General features: G+C 39.3%; 1 protein-coding gene across 3 annotated transcripts in view; it reads left to right on the top strand.

Annotated features, from left to right (window-relative positions):
* The window catches only part of LOC124547995 (anaphase-promoting complex subunit 1), a 374,510-nt gene that overhangs the window by 242,976 nt on the left and 113,644 nt on the right, over nt 1-17,890 (top strand). For all 3 annotated transcript variants that reach the window (XM_047125147.1, XM_047125148.1, XM_047125149.1), the window contains 5 exons: nt 3,663-3,825; nt 6,452-6,631; nt 14,612-14,794; nt 14,883-15,009; nt 15,087-15,311. In XM_047125147.1, the coding sequence (XP_046981103.1) occupies nt 3,663-3,825; nt 6,452-6,631; nt 14,612-14,794; nt 14,883-15,009; nt 15,087-15,311 (878 nt within the window). The remainder of the gene's footprint in view (nt 1-3,662; nt 3,826-6,451; nt 6,632-14,611; nt 14,795-14,882; nt 15,010-15,086; nt 15,312-17,890) is intronic.

The following is a 17,890-nucleotide window of genomic DNA, read 5'->3' on the forward strand; positions in this document are numbered from 1 at the left end:
AATTAATATGTAGCAATGATGATTGAAATTACTGGTACTCTCCACAGAAATCAGTGTGTGGTCCATACTACAGAAGTTACGTGACAGCGGTAACATAAGTGGACTGGTCGCAATTGCAGATGGTGTACCGTTTATTGAAGTGGTGACTCTAGAAGAATGATGGAAGATAAATGAAGTGCAGTGCTCGATGAATTTGAGGGCTGGTGTCGAAGTGTTAAATTGTCACTAGCACCTCATAAAACAATGTACCTCCTGCTGAAAGAGGACCTAGTAAGAAACCCTAAAATAAAATAAAATAAAATAAAATAATGTAACGATTAGGAGAAGTCTAGTAAATAGATATATAGTGTTATTTTGGATGAACATTGTAACTTTGTACATCATATAGCAGAAGCAGGCAGAAAAGGTACAAATGTGATGATGAATGAAATTATAACTTTTGCGTCTATGTAATTTCAGCTTCTCTTGAAGACAATTGGAGTATACTACCAATCTATATTAGCATCAATCGAGGGTATGGTGTGAGCGTATGGGCTCATAGATTGCAGCCAGTGAAGCCAGCCTTATTAGTGAGAAGAGTTCAATGGGGAGTGCTACTAAGATTAACGAGCAACTACTGCACTACCCAGAATCATGCTTTGTTAGTAATTCTAGGAATATGCCCACTGGACTTGGAATCTGGGAAAATTAGAGCCTTTTACTGGGTAAAGAAAGGCAATTAAATGGAAGTATGAATGGTGCTTGAGACTGAGGCCAGTTCAAAAAAGCCAATAAAAAATCGTATATTACAACTGTGGAAAAATGAATGGGACACCTCAGGTAGAGGCAGGAGAACATACGAATTTCTCCCTAACATCACCGAGAGATTAAAAATGAAATTTCTTAAGCCATTGAGTGGACTAGTACATTACCTGACGGGCCATGGCCCTTATGCTACGTGTCTATACTAAATTGGGGAACAGATGAATGATAGCTGCACCTGCGGCAGTGTGGGCACACCAAAACACACATTGCGGGACTGCACGCTTTGTGAAGATGCGGTGGGTAGTGGTTCTCGGGTATTAAGGATGATAAGGATGATGGATCCCAAAGCAGCATGGAGCAAGTCGGCCTGGCACATCTCGGATGATACTGCAGCTGCAGTATCCAGAAAGACCAGGGAAGACTTCACGAGGCATTCAGCATGCTGCCGTCCAGGCTAGACAACATTCTCTGCAGGTGGAGAGAAGATAACTGAGATTGGCAATTCCAAGTGATCATGGAAGGGTGAACTTCAAGATGCAATGGCGATGTGTGGAATTACTTGCTATAGCGGATGTGCTGCTGAGTGCCCAAGGAATCCAGCAGACAGTGGCTGTTGTCCAGGGCAGTATGAGGTGGATCCAGTAGCAGAAACAACCATCTGCAAGTTAAATGCACCAAAATAAATGAACAAACAGAGAACAAATCTGTAGTGCTTGTAGTAGCATTAGTAATCGTGTAACTGCTTAAGGGTTTCATGCTAGTCTTGTCGTCATAGAATTAGTTGTAGTATTTTAAAAATTAATAAGTAAATACCTTTTATCTACCTTACATGTATGTTCACTCTCCTTTCTGTGTTTTCTACCATGTTTACTATCTTGGTTTGTTATTTGCAGTTTTCTTCAGTTCTATAGTGTCTTATCCAATTTGTGTGTGTGTGTGTGTGTGTGTGTGTGTGTGTGTGTGTGTGTTTTTTTTTTTCTTCCCAAAGCTTACTGAACTTGTTTCAGTTTCTTGAATAATTGATCTTTGCTTCCTGTTACCACTTCATAGCATCGTTTTAATTATGTTACTAGCTGGTGTTTTATGTTGACTTCACAATCTTTTTCTGCAACTCATTGACCATGTTTTAATCTATTAGTAGCTGAGATTTCTTTCTTTCAGCCCATTTGCTAACATTTTTTCACTCCAGTTGTTGTCTTTGTTACAATGCTGTTCATGTATAGTGGTGGTGATTACCTAGTATCCATCTTTTCCTCATCTATCTTGACTTTTTTCATTCAATACAGAACAGTATTTCACACACAGATATTCCACTGTCTATGTGAATACTGACAATGAAAACTAAAGCCACAAACTTTGTTTCCATGTTAACTCAGACATGTAAAGGAATGAAAAAGAAGAATATACACATGTATATGGCCTTTTTGTGGGTAGATGTGACCTGTGCTTTCTTCCAAGTGCTGGGCACAATTTTTTTTGTTCAAGAGATCTGTGGTATACAGTGATTAAAAAAAGTGCCTACTCAGCCACATACTCAGTATGGAATTTAACAGGTGAAACTGTATCAACTCATGCTCTCACTTCCTTCTCCAAATTGTTTGGATAATATGAAACAGCCTCATGGCACAGTTGTTGTTGTTGTTGTTGTTGTTGTGGTCTTCAGTCCTGAGACTGGTTTGATGCAGCTCTCCATGCTACTCTATCCTGTGCAAGCTTTTTCATCTCCCAGTACCTACTGCAACCTACATCCTTCTGAATCTGCTTAGTGTATTTATCTCTTGGTCTCCCCCTACGATTTTTACCCTCCACGCTGCCCTCCAATACTAAATTGGTGATCCCTTGATGCCTCAGAACATGTCCTACCAACCGATCCCTTCTTCTGGTCAAGTTGTGCTACAAACTTCTCTTCTCCCCAATCCTATTCAATACTTCCTCATTAGTTATGTGATCGACCCATCTAATCTTCAGCATTCTTCTGTAGCACCACATTTCGAAAGCTTCTATTCTCTTCTTGTCCAAACTATTTATCGTCCATGTATCACTTCCATACATGGCTACGCTCCATACGAATACTTTCAGAAATGACTTCCTGACACTTAAATCAATGGCACAGTAAGAAAGCAAAATGTAATTATTATGTCTCTCCCCTCCCTGTTTCCACACATTCTTATTAACCTCTTTCAGCAGAACACCAAACACTCCACTTCAGCATAAAAATGAGGGTTTGCAAGCTAGCAATTCATACACACACACACACACACACACACACACACACACACACACACGTTTTTTTTGTAATTTCTTTTGTGCCTCTTTGTTACTCACCTCACTCAACACACTGCCTCACTGAACTTCAGAAATGGCACATGTCGTCTCCATGTTAAATTACCTGAATCTTTTTTTTTTAAAAAAATACAACTCTACATTGTGAGGAAGTACAACATAAATGAAGATTGTTTGAACATTTGTTTATGGTCCCACACCATCACAAAGTAGTCATAAATTATTATTGGTTTCAGCTGCTCACAGAAACTATATCTGCATGTTGATATTTTGTGATTGTGTTGGATAATAAATGTTCGTTTTACTAGTTCTCATGCTGATAGTTGTTCTATAGAAGTGGGAATTGATTTGTGAAAAAAATTAAAATACGTGAAATATCATGAGGTGCAATTTTGAAATAGCTATTACACCAAATGACAACACTAATGTTAGTGTTGGTCTTTTTTGTTGTATCAAGTATCTTTTTCTTTACCTTAATATTACATGGTCTCTTATAACAAATGTAGTTCATTTCCTCTGTCTCTTGTGCAGGAGAGTGGTATATTTAAATCCCAAGAAAATGTCATCTCTCTTGCTCAGAGCAGCATTTGCCATTAATGGGAAACTGAGTCCCAGTGTTTTATTTCCACTCACAGGGCACAAGTGAAGCATATACAGAACATGCGGGGTTTCTGATGGCACTTGGACTTAATGGGAATCTTATGAGCTTGGCAAGACTCAACATGTATGAATACCTTGTAAAGTGCCACGAACTGACAAGTGTTGGTCTACTTCTTGGTGTTGCTGCAACAAAGAGAGGTGAGAACATGAGATTGTGCTTGAACATCACTTTGAAGTTGTATATGTTCTCTGCAATGTAGTTTTTTTACATTTGTTATTTTGAATTAAACTGAAGCTGACTTTAGATAATTATTTTACGTATTTTATGTAGTCGTTATTGTTTGTTGTCCCTCTTTGAAACTAGATTTTAGTTATCCTCATAGTAAATAACAGTGGACTTCAGGTCAAATGAATTTGCATACCAGAGAATAGGACAGTGTTGTCTGATCTTGTGTCCAGGAAATGTAGCGCATTTTCGCTGAAATGGTGGAGTGCTCCATCGTTGTGCTGAAAATTATCATCTTGTGAACAGGTCACAGTATTACACAAGAAAAGAAATAGAAGTAATCTGCTGAATTATAGACTCAGATTATTAACATCAGTTCACAGTAAAATTTTGGAACGTAAATTGTGTTTGGACATTATGATGCTTTGAAGAAAACAGTCAATTGACACATAGTAAGCACGGTTCAAATAATTATCATTCTTGGGAAACACAACTGGCCCTTTATTCACATGAAGCATTGAGTGCTCTTGTCAAGGGATTTCTAGTCAATTGCATATTTCTAATCAGACTGTGTGCCTCTGGAGTATTATCTCCATTGTGCGAGTGGGTTTGTGACTGGAGCACGCAGGTACTGGAAGGTAGAAGCCAGCAGGACAAATCCACCAGATGCAGCATTGGGAAGCTGTGTCTGTGTCTGTCCGTCTGTGTGTGTGTGTGTGTGTGTGGGGGGCGGGGGGGGGGGGGGGGAGAATGGTGGATGTGTTGGCAGAGAGTAGCATGCAACGAGGGTGAGGGGACATGAATTGGTAGGAGATGATAGGACAGAGGGGGCAAAAACTGTTGGATGGGGCATGTGGGGACAGTATGTTATCATAGGCTGAGGGCGGGAAAATTTCAGGAGTGGAGAATGTTTTATAAGGATAACTCCCATCTACACAGTTCTTTTGCTGGTGGTGGAGGGAAGGATCCAGATGGCCCAAGATGTGATGCAGCCATTGAAAAGGTGCTTATTAAGTTCAGCTGCATGTTGTTCTTGGCCACAGTTTGGCAGTGGCCATTGGTAATTACCAAGAATCATCGCCTATCAAACACATGGGTCCCTAATGATGTCTATCGTGTGCAACTGGATGTCAACCATTCGACTCTGGTGCCACGAATTATGGTAAATGTTTAGGACATCATTCATTGTGTACATGGACAAATACTCCTTTTAGTAATAGTTCCTTGGCAGGTGTCTTTCTCTTAAAGAGCAATAGTGGCGACAGTTTTGTCCCATCAACACAACAGGATAAAATGACTGTGTAATGAGTCTTTTCATGCCCTGAGGTTTTAACAGTAACAATTTTTCTGCCCTTGAAATCCACTTTTACATTTGCTGTATCTCCCACTGGGGGATGCTTGATAAGAAATTATAAGACACTGGTAAATAAGAACAAGGGTTTATTACAACTGCAGTAGAGAGATTTAATAACAAAGGAAAACTCTTGTCAATAAAATAAGGAAATAATACAGCTTCTCAGACACAAACAGGCATACGACTGGAACATACCGTGAACAAACGTAATGGTACGTGAGAACTGTGCAACTGATTATCCCTAAAGACGGAGGTTGAGCGTTCAACATAGTTGGCTGGCAGGTATGCCTTGGGATATCGCTGGAAAGGTGCAGTTCCCACTGCGGTGGCTTCCAACCAGGCTCTTAATGGATTGGCCTCTAAAAACCAGCACATGAATTGGCCCAGAGCTCCGGTGGTGCAAAGTGCCGATTTATTGACTTGCACCACCATATATAGTCAGGACGAGGAGGAATTTGTGCTGATCCAGTTCCACACAAGTGAGATGGTGGAGGAAATAGGCCCATGGCACAGAGGACCTCTGGTTGTGCTTGTCCTGCCATCTATCGTTCTTGTTATGATCACCACAGTCAGGGAAGCAATGCCTTGTATATATGTAAACCTGTTATGTTTCATTGTCTGAGGGCTTGCCAATTCCTTTAGACAAAAGGTGGGTACATGGCAGTATTAGAATGCACATTTCAACAATTTGTTCTTCGTACTCGGCTGGCATCTTCTATGATACTTTGTCCTTGTTCCGCATACAAAGCCAATATCTTTTCATAAGTTGTGAACAACATTTGTTAGTAGATATTGCATTCATTTAATGAATGACCGTTTTCAAAGAAACTGAAATTCCCATATGTCAGTTCTCTAAAATCCAAATATTGGTTTTTGCTTCAGGTTGTGGCCATGTAAGAGTTCCGCTTCTCACATTGTGTTTACTGCGAGGTGCTTTCTTTAACACTTTGGAGACTGTTATAATGTCATGAGTTCTTTGCAAGTGTTGATGCTGTAATCATTAAGTTTTTCAGAGATAACATTCTCTGCAAGTATTTTCGTGCCTTTATCATATAGCTTAGCTATATACTGTAGCATTCTAAAGTGCTGTTCCATGTAGTCTCTTGTTTATTGCTTCTAGTTTGTCTGTAGTGAATTCACATCATGAGCTTTTTCTGGTTTGTGTCACCATGTTGAAGAATCAAGATGTATAAATTTACCCTAGTCTGTTAACTTTGTCTTTGTAACATGTTGTTTTCTTTTAGGCACTATGGATGTTGCGACAACAAAGATGATGAGTGTCCATATGGAAGCACTACTGCCGCCAACATCAATTGAATTAGATATTCAGCAAAATATTCAAGTAGCAGCGCTGCTTGGAATAGGTCTACTGTATGAAGGCACAGCACACCGTCGCATGGCTGAGGTTCTACTTTCAGAAATAGGTACTGTTATATTGATTTATAGCTTTGTGCTTATTTTATATTAATATAAGTGTGTGTGTGTGTGTGTGTGTGTGTGTGTGTGTGTGTGCGTGTGTGTGTATTAGTAAAAGATATAAGAGGGGCAATGAAAAGACAAGGACTAGTAGAAATCCTTGGATAACACAAGAGATATTGAATATAATGGATGAAAGGAGAAGATTTAAATATGTGGTAAATGAAGCAGGCGAAAGGTAGTACCAAAGTCTAAAAATGAGATTGACAGGAAGTGTGAAATGACTAAGCAGGAATGGAAAGAGAACAAACGTTAAGATTCAGAAGCACATATCACGGGGGAAAAGATAGATACTCTCTATAGGAAAATTAAAGAGACCTTTGGAGAAAAGAGAAGCAGCTGTATGAATATCAAGAGCTCAAATGGAAAACCAGTCCTAAAAAAGAGAAGGGAAAACTGAAAGGTGAGAGGAGTACATGGAGAGTCTATACAAGAGAGATGTATTCGAGGCCAGTGTTATAGAAATGGAAGAGAACATAGAAGAAACTGAGATGAGAGATACGATACTGCAAGAAGTATTTGACAGAGCACTGAAAGACCCAAGTTGAAAGAAGTGGACAACATGCTGTCACAGCTACTGATAACCTTGGGAGAGCCACGGTAAAACTCTTCCATCTGGTGTGCAAGATATGTGAGACAGTGAGACAGGTAAAATACCCTCAGACTGCAAGACAGTATATTAATTCCAATTCCAATGAAAGCAGTTGCTGGCAGGTGTGAATATTACCAAACTGTTAGTTTAATGAATCATGCTTGCAAAATATTAGCACAGATTCTTTACAGAAGAATGGTAAAATTGGTTGAAGTTGATCTTGGGGAAGGTCAGTTTGGATTCTGGAGAAATGCAGGAACATGTGAGGCCGTACTGACCCTTTGACTTCCTTTAGAAGATAAGTTAAGGAAAGGCAAACCTGCATTTATAGCATTTGTAGACTCTGAGAAAGCTTTTGAAAGTGTTGACTGAAATACTCATTGAAATTCTGAAGGTAGCAGGGGTAAGAAACAGGGAGTGAAAGGCTATTTATAACTTCTACATAAACCAGATGGCAGTCATTAGAGTTGAGGTGAATGAAAGAGAACCAGTTGTTGGAGAAGGAAGTGAGACAGTGTTATAGCCTGTTGCTGATGCTTTTCAGTCTGTACATTGAGCAAGCAGTAAAGGAGACCAAAGAAAAATTTGGAGTAGCAATTAAAGTTGAGGGAGAAGAAATAAAAACTTTGAGGTTTGCTGATGACATTGTAATTCTGTCAGAGGCAGCAAAGGACTTAGAAGAGCAGTTTGAACTGAATGGGCAATTTTTTGAAAGGAGAATACAAAATGAACAAAGTAATAGATGAATTTTGCTATTTGAGCAGCAAAATAACTGATGATGGCCAAAGTAGAAAGGATGTAAAATGTAGACTGGATGGCAAGAAATGCGTTTCTGAGGAAGAGAAATTTCTCAGGAGTGTAGCCATCTATGGAAGTGAAACATGGACGATGTACAGTTTAGACAAAAAGAGAATAGAAGTTTTAGAAATGTGACGCTATAGAAGAATGCTGAAGTGTAGACCGGTAGATCACGTAACTAATGAGGTGGTTGTGGGAAGAAAAGAAATTTATGGCACCACCTGACTAGAAGAAGGGATCAGTTGTTAGGACGCATTCTGAGACATCAGAGGAATCACCAGTTTAGTACTTGAGGGAAGTGTGGGGGGTAAAACTTGTGGAGGGAGATCAAGAGATGAATACAGGAAGCAGACTGAATAGGATGTAGGGTGCAGTAGTTATTTGGAGATGAAGAGGATTGCACAGAGAGCGGCATCAAACCAGATCTTCGGACTTAAGATCACAACAACAAAGATGCTGTTATGGAAGCATGGTGCTCTGTGTTAGTGTATGGTAACGAATGCTTGCAACTATGTTGAGTTCCTTGTTATGCAAAAGTATGATAATCTGTGTTGATCATCTTACCATTTAAGCCCTATGTTACTAACTACATAAAAAGCCTAATGAATACTGCATGTCATTAACTAATCAGTTCGCCTGATACATTGTTGATCAGATAGGAATATTGTTGCTCATGAAGCACTAGTTCAAGTACTTAGTGCTGTGGCCCTTTTCAACATTAAGGGGCAAAAGATATTAAGTTTGAAACCTAAGAATTGTATATTCACTCCTGTATTTGTTTTTGCCATGATCACACACAGTGTGAAAAATGCAAGTTCGCCTATTATTCACACAGAGTATGTACACCGGTTCTTCATATACAAGGATCAGGTACGTTGCTGGTTTTATTGAAAAAGACACATTGAATTTATTCGAAGAACATAACAATTCTTGGATATAAAAGTAAAGGCAATCATCAGTGTGGAGGCTACATTGAAAACTACAGTTATATTGTAGGTGATAAATCTTTCTCCCTCTAGCCTGTGAACTTACTTATCAAGCCAATTGTGCATGGACCTACAATTCAGTATTGAATCCAAGTCATTGTTCTGTTGTACATTTTTTAGGTACACAAACCAATGCCAAAAGTGAAAGTATCAGAAGATGACAGGAAAATATTATCAAAGACCATTCGGAAATGGAAATCAGCGTTTGACGTCATTGGCCGGGAGGCCCCTTAGTAAGGGCTGGTCCGGCCGCCTTGGTGCAGGTCTTGTTACATTTGATGCCACATTGGGCAACCTGCGTGCCTGATGGGGATGAAATGATGATGAAGACAACACAACACCCAGTCCCTGAGCAGAGAAAATCCCCAACCCCGCCGGGAATCGAACCCAGGCCCGTAGGATGGCAATTCGTCACACTGACCACTCAGCTATCGGGGCAGAAGAGAATCACAGTCTGAACTATTGGAGTGGATGGGTTGGGTCTTGCATCAGTTCACAAACAGAGATAGAACAGAACACTGACATTAAATATTTTACTTGTTCTGGAACTTTGGTTATTGTGACAGATTGATCCATACTGTATGCCAATGTCCTGGTTAGGTTAAAATGTGATTGTTTGCTCATGAGGTAACAGAGCCCAAAAATCTGATGTCACAATAATAACTATAATTATTGTTATGGTGAAGATGCGTTTTTGCTTTTCAGTGAGTGGTTTACATTAACCATTTCCATTATGTCATGGATCAAAGCAGACAAATGGTGTCTGGCCATTCACTATTTCCTTTGGATTTATAGTGTATCACCTGCACACTGAACCAACCTTATGATATGACAAAACAGAAACTTGGTACTTATCTAGTATCATGAGCTTACTTTGTGACATTTGAAAGCCAATTTGTCATAGTATTGTATGAGAATATGCTTATTCCTTTAATTTATGTAATAAATTCTGTATTGAAATTAAGTTTTGAGGTCATTTATACTGCATGTCAAAAAAAGTGAAACAACGAGAATGGGAAGAGGTCACAATATGAAACTTCATGTAAGAGAGGGCATGTGATGTTATTGTAGTGATTGCAAAATTGAGTCAAATTTACAAAGAACTTGACAGTAAGAGCCCACTTATCAAGATGATTCTACAACCCTTCTGTCCTGAATGCATGACTGTTTCTGATAGGAAGGGTGTCATAAGGCAACTGTATCCTCTCATGAGGCAAGCTAGCCCACAACTATTGTAATGGATATTCTGAATACTAGCATTGGGACAGAGTTGACACCTGAGCTGAACACACACATGTTCTATCAAGGACTGATCTGAGGTTCTTGCTGGCTGTGAGAATACTTCAACATCATGGAGACAGTTCATGGAGACGTCCCACATGTGGATGAGCATTGTCACGGTCCTGTTGAAAAGTGGCTCCACAATACTGCCATATAAGAGGTAATACACAATAACGTAGGATGTCCCTGATGTAGATTGTGCTGTCGGAATACCCTTAGTCGCTACCAGCTGTGACCTGAAATTGTACCCATTGGCTCTCCACACCATAATGCCAGGAGTAACAAGGCTTTGCTTTTCCAGAACAATCGAAGAATGGGACCTCACCTCCGGTCACCTCCATACTTGTTGATTTTTAGATAAAATATTTTTAATTGTTTAAACCAAATATTTTAGAGCTACAAGATTCAGTGCACTAAAAATGCGTATACTCACTAATGCTGTTCATCCAGGATAGTGCAGAACCACGATGCATTGCTGAGCACAATACATTGCCATTCGTCAGCAATCTGTGGTTCCCAGTCCTGGCACCACTCCATGGCATTAACAGCAGCCTATGCACGAGACGGTAATTTCCTAGTCTGGCTGCTGCTAGTTTCCGGCCAACGGTGTGGAGTGACATAGTAAGTTACAGAGAGTCCGTTATTTCTTCTTGGATGGCAAATGCAGATGTGAAGGAACTGCAGTGTGCTTGGGCATTGTATGGTGATTGTGACTTGTGGCGGTCAAATGCATTCGGCCAGAACCTTGGCTTGGAGTTCTGGTGAAGTCAAATATCAGGCCACTGTCACATCCTAATTCCCCACAAATCTGTATTTTGCATGATTTGACCATCAGGCCAAGTTGAGACCCTCTTTCAAACTTTGTCACATGCTGATAAAGCTGCCTCGCATGAGTAATGAGCATCTCCGTACCCTTTACTTGACATCTGACACTATTCTTGCCCCATATGTACCCTACCAGGCCTGATAACAACACTAAAAGCAAACTGCACTAATGCACTCTGGTGACCATTCTACCTGTCACAGAGAATTGCTACTTTAATTATGTGCCCACTGATGGTATATATGTTAACGAAGTTACATTGACATCTGACCATGGCTTGCAGGTGCTTAACTTTTTTGGTCAGGCAGTGTATAAATCAATTCACCAATTACATTAACACTGTAGAACATCCACTGTTTGTGTTTTTTTCATTTAATAATATTTGATAATCCAATAGCATTAGAAGTATATATTGCAAAATCACTTTACTGTTTGCATGTTATATAATCATAACATTGAGTAATCTCTGCACTGTTACAGAACATTCTGAAGTATGTCTTTCTGATGTGTGAGTATACTGTCTGTCCAGATAGTAAACATTGTTTGTAAAAAGTGGGCAGGTGCCAATAAATGTGTCACCGCACCATGAGCTTAATAAGTCAAGTTTGCAAAATTATTAACTCTGATGGTGTGTATATAAGAATAAAGTGACTGATATATGCAGAAATGTTGGAACAGGGAAGACAACACCAACCCTATAACTTATTTTAGTAGATAGATTGAAGAAACACAAATCTATATGCATGGCATTTGTAGATTTAGGAGAAGATTTTGGCAATATTGAGTAGAATATGTTGATTGGAATTCCAAATTTATAAGAGAGAAAATACAAGTAGTGAAAGATTATTCGCAATTCACAGAAACCACACGGAAGTTGCATGAGTTGAAGGACATGAAAGGGAGGCTGTAATTGAGAAGGGACTGAGATAAGGTTGCAGGCTGTTACTCTTGTTATTGTCTGTAGACAGTGAGAAATTTAGAAAGAGTATTAAAGTTTAGGGATAAGAAATAAACCCAGTAAGATTCAGCAAAAGATTGCAAAATTCTTGGATGACCGATTGAATGGGAAGGATAGTGTCTTGGAAAGAAGTTACAATATGAATATCAATAAAAGCAGAATGATGTTAATTGAGTGTAGTTGAGTTAAATCTGATACTGAGTTACTGACCATGACTAAAGTAGAGATGACATACAATCAGACTGAAAATAGCTAAAACAAGCTTTTCTGAAAATGAGATGTGTATTGACACCTAATATAAATATAGTGTTTGGTAGACTTTTCTGAAAGTGTTTGTTTGGAGTGTAGCATTATATGGAAGTGAGATAGCACAGGCGGGAGGAGACTAGAAGTTTTCAAAATGTGAGTTACAGAAGAATGCCGAGGATTAAATGGATAGATGGGTCACTTAGTGAATATGTACTGAATTGAATTGGAAAGAAAATAGCTGTTCAGCACTATCTGACTAAAACTGTTTGTTCGCAGAAGTGATCGCTTGTGACTATGAGAAGTGATTATGAGCATAGTTACATGATTAATCTCTGTATGGGCAGTGTTATGAAAGCGCGTCCATGACAAGGTGACAATAGGCGACTATTGACTGATCCACTTGGAATGGAATTAGTCGCTTATAGTTGCTTGTTGCTAGTACCCATCTGCTGCAGTCACTTGTTATGGATGTAGATTGTGAAAAATGATTAGTATAGTGAGCTTCAGCACTTTCAGATTGTGGTTGCTATTGTATTTCCACAGTATACTGCTAAACTTTATTAACAACAACAAAATTTTACACATTTAACAGTCAAATTAGCAAAACCTGTGTTGACCTGAATACATGTTGGAAGCATTTTCCACTTACTGTTTTTGATACCATAGATAGACTCAGTAACTTACTGTGTCTTTGAAAGGCATTTATCAAAATGTTGCTTTTGAAGGCCAAAGCTGTGATGCAGAAAATGGCCATGTTAGATATTTTAAGAGGATATACTTCATTATGTATTAATCAAAGAACTTTTGGGGCCTGTTCTTGAAATCCTCACGATGATGCTGGATATCCCCCATAGATTTCTTTTTAACTAGTTTTGGTTTACTCAACACTTACAATTTCCTTTACCAGTTTGCATCAGACTCCTTGTCAGGTATGGATTGTCCAAAAAGTAAGTCATATCCACAGAATTCTCACTCACTGCAGTGTTTTGATCAACTGCCTACAGACACCAGTCACAATCTGAGAGCTGTGTGAGTCACTTACAGCAGATTATACCATTCATTGACAATTCAGGTCACATATAATCATGTCCTCCCATAGTCTGGCGCCAGCAGCCAGAGACAATGATCATGTGTGTGTGAGTTGTGCTTTTTTGAATATGTGTGTGTTTTCTACTTGAGAAAAATACTTTTCAGCCAGAAGATCCAATGTCTCATTTATGCCAAGTAGCAGTCTATCCTTTTCATAATGTTGTCTTTATTCCATCCTGGATTTTCTGTTGTTTGATTATTTTCGTAGTAGCTTATTCAAGTTGACAAGCGACTTAGGAGAATGGATAAGTTGACAGGACACATCCAAAAACAGCAACAACAATGTAGATCAAATTTGGGGGAATTGCAATAAGATACTGTTCTTCCTTCAGTATTTTCAAGTAATGCACACATCATTTTCACTGCTACTGTGAACAAAGGATAAAGGAAGCAGGGTGGGTCAAAGTTTAATGTTACATCATAACTGAGCTCTCTCACATTTGGTGTGTTTGGTTGTCTAGTGTTACTTGCTATCAGTGATGTGATGCTCTCATTTTTTCTTCTGAAATCTCTGGTATCAGATTGCTGCAGAGATTGAATGCCCACCAGAGGAGATGGACCTTGATGGCCGATAGACGGCACTGTGGCTGTGCTGCATGCACATTAAGAGCGGGACACCATCTCACCACAGGAGTGCACCGGCTGGTATTTAGGCAACTGTAGCACACAGCCAGTCAGTTCAGTGCTCGTGCTTGGTACCCCAGATTGACCTTTGCTGTACTAGAATTGTTGGATAGCTACCTTGTGTGTCACCTGATTACTCTCTCTGGTTGCATCTTGGATTTGTCTCTTTGCTGTTCTTGATCTTACTGTCATCGTTGTGGCAACTGCTTTGTACAATGCCTCAGTGCCACAATATTTTTAACGTTATTCTGGTGTGTTTTCTAGTCCATTGTCTGTCTGTTGCATATTATTCTCCGTACTGTTGGTATAGGTTACTCATCTGCAGGCAGCTCTCCCACCTGGCAGCTCCCTTCGATTCCGCATTCACCAATGTGTTCACCAATATCCTGAAATTAAGTGAAACTTGGTAATGCCTGGAGCAGGTCACCTTCTTGTCATTATGACATCTTAAGTTACACGCCTATGATGGCACCCCCAGATCATGGGCCAATACCCAACCAGTGGTAGCTCATTTGTTCTTCTTTACAGGACGACCACCTGGTCCAGAAATGGAGAATAGTGATGATCGCGAGTCCTACTCTTTGGCAGCTGGCTTGGCTTTGGGGCTTGTTGTACTGTGCCAGGGGCAAGAACTAGATGGCCTCAATGACCTTGCTATACCAGACAGACTACACCATTATATGGTGGGTGGACATCGCCGGCCCCTTACAGGTCTGTTCTTTAATTTGGCATGCAATCTGGGATACTAACAGCTAATTTTGTGTGTTCCTATTAACAAAAATCAGTGTGCTTGATTTAGGCTCCCAAAAAGAAAAGTATAAATCTCCAAGCTACCAGATTCGTGAAGGTGATGCTGTTAACATTGATGTCACAAGTCCAGGTGCCACCTTAGCTTTGGGAATGATGTTTTTCAACACTGGAAACAGGTTTGTGGAGAACAAATATTTTTCTAAAAAAATATATACTCACAAACCAAGGCTTATGTATTTGTGTTTAATTTCAGGGCAGTAGCAGATTGGATGAAAGCTCCAGATACACAGTACCTCCTTGATTTTGTGCGCCCAGATTTCCTATTACTTAGAATTGTGTCTCGGTCACTTATATTGTGGGATTCAATACTACCTACTGTAGAATGGGTGGAATCAAATGTTCCTGAGAATATTCGTCCATATTGTTTAGTAAAACCACCAAGAATTCCACCTCAGAATATTGATTATGAAACAATGAAGTAAGTATATCATCTTCTAGAGTTTGATTGATTTAGTGGCATTGATGGACACTACATTAAGTATAGACTGTGGTTTCAGTAAATGTAACCTTCAGTATTCCTATTCCTAAATCACATCAAGCAAATATAGAATGATTTGTGCGACAACACAATCATCAGTTTCCTTCTTCATCCTAGTCCATCTCCGTCAGTGCTTTGTCTCTGACAACCTCGGTGTTGATGTGATGTGGAACTGTAAAATACTTTCCTTCAGTTTTGTTGCCTGTGTCCTGATATTTGCTGTAGAATACCATAGGCATTATAAGTTCCTTCATACCATGTCATGGTAGTCCAGAGCTCTCTTGGAATTAATAAATGTTAGAATAATTATGTGCATATCACTTGTGGCTAAAGGTCTCTTGAGTTTCTGCTGCACAGGAAACATCCAATATTAAATTCTACAATATATAATTACAAAGATACAGTATTTTTGACAGTATTATCCTTTAGCAGGCAAAATTCCAGCACTGCCTATTAACACATGTAAAAGTAAAAACACTTATAATAGTTTTTGGAACTATTAGTTCAGGGAGGAAAGAGGGCATACTGGTGAAGGTGATAAAGTAACAGTGGGAAACTCCCCAGGATGAGAGGAGCCCACCTGTTATGAAGATGAGAGATAAGCTCAAATTCCCTTTGTCATCACAACTGAAGGTCAGCTATTCTGTCTCATTTTAATTTTAATGCCTGCAAGGATTCAGAAACAACATTTATGATATCCCATGTGCTGCTTTGTACCCCAATGAACAGGTTTTGTGTCATTGCAGTGATAAGCAAATGAGGGAGGAGTTTTGAGAATGGAAACAAAGCTCATGGTACAGTTTTCTATTTTTATATTAATGGATGTGAGTAAAAATTACAGTGCACTTGCAATAAAAGTTGAAAAAAAAAAAAAAATCCCTGTTTTATAGCTCCAATCTGTGACTTAAATCATACAATGCTTTTCTCATAACTTCAGGATATTTAAGCTCCACACCAATAAAATCTGGCTCAGGTCATATCTTAAAATATGCACTGTGCTGTATACACGTACATCTTGCAGCACTGCCTCATGCCTGCTTACTTCAGGTACAAAGGAAAGTTGTATGAAGAATCAGGTGTTGTGACTGTCAGCTGCACACTGTCACCAGCAAGAGCAAATCTGTTTATGGAGGCTTTTGAATGTACAGCAATTTCTTCTACCAACACGCGCCTTACATGCTGGTTTCTTACTGTAGAAAACACATTTAATTGTATCAAAAGGAGAATTCACTCGCAGAAAATGTAAAATTACAATGAGTAGGACTCACTGGGCAGTACTTACCTGGAGATAGTGGAACTACAGTACTGTCAGTAAATGTATGTACAAGTGAAAGAAAAAAAAAACTATTCATAAGATATGGAACTGTCAGGTCCTTCCCCAGGAAGGAAAGAGTGTTTGGTTTTGTAAGGTTGGAAAGGAGGGGTGAGTCAGTCGGACCTTAGGTTGAGAGGGAGTCATCTTACAAAGAATGGAAAGAGCCCACCGTTTGCACAGTCAGTGATGTTTGTGTGGAAATGTGGGTTCTCTCAACCTGGAATTTGAGCAACTATTTGAAACTATCCCTTTTTTATCATTATCTCCCCTTGTAATTGGACAACACATTTGTTATTTGGTCACAGGGAGGAGCTAAACTACTTGACTTCCACCAGCATTTAGACCAGCAGCATAATAATACATGATTTAAAGAACAGTGTGCTGGCCTTTCATGAATGAATGTGGAAGTCTACAGAACATGTGATGACACTCCTGGGCACAGTGTGTTTAAGAAGGCCCTTGTATTGCCAATACCTGAACACTTTGTCTCACTGTTGTGTAAATGAGAATGTTTGGTGGTCCATATGTAACTACGAGAGCACACTGAGTGAGTGATGCAGGAAGTTTGAGAAGCTGAACTACAGAAGCTGTTAAACACTGACAGGTCAGCTGGATATAAAAATAACATCATCTAATAAATTATGAAAACACGGGGTTAAGTGAAGAGCATCAAAGAGGAAGAACAGTTGCAAGTGACCCAGTTACAGTCCATGCAGTGTGTGACTAACAGGACAAGAAATATTCTGTGCAGAGGGGGGTATCAGGTTAGATTAAAATCTAAAATATCCCATGTTGCTATAAAGATGAAATCAACATGCTTCTCATACCAAGTGTGTATGAGCTCGATTGTGAATGTTGACTTGTCTCTGTTAGTGAGGGAATGTCGTGACCAGATGAAACTACTTTCATCCAACCATAACTGTGGCTTCTCTGATTGTTCTGGAAAAAGGTTCATCAAACTAGAACATGTGGAAATATGTTTCTTTTATTACTAAATGAATAAAAGATTTTCTTAATGGTGACACATTTCTTTGCCACAGGAGTGCTTGGTAATTGATAATTGTCATTGAGTATGAAAGCATCACATGATGCACTAATTAATGAATTGTTCTCTTGACGTAAAATGTTTGACATTATAACAGTACAAGTTCATCTGAAACTTTAACAAACACTATGATGCTGACTGCTGTAGTTGAAGTCTTAT

Source organism: Schistocerca americana, chromosome 1 (genome assembly GCF_021461395.2).
Source record: "Schistocerca americana isolate TAMUIC-IGC-003095 chromosome 1, iqSchAmer2.1, whole genome shotgun sequence".
NCBI lineage: Eukaryota > Metazoa > Arthropoda > Insecta > Orthoptera > Acrididae > Schistocerca > Schistocerca americana.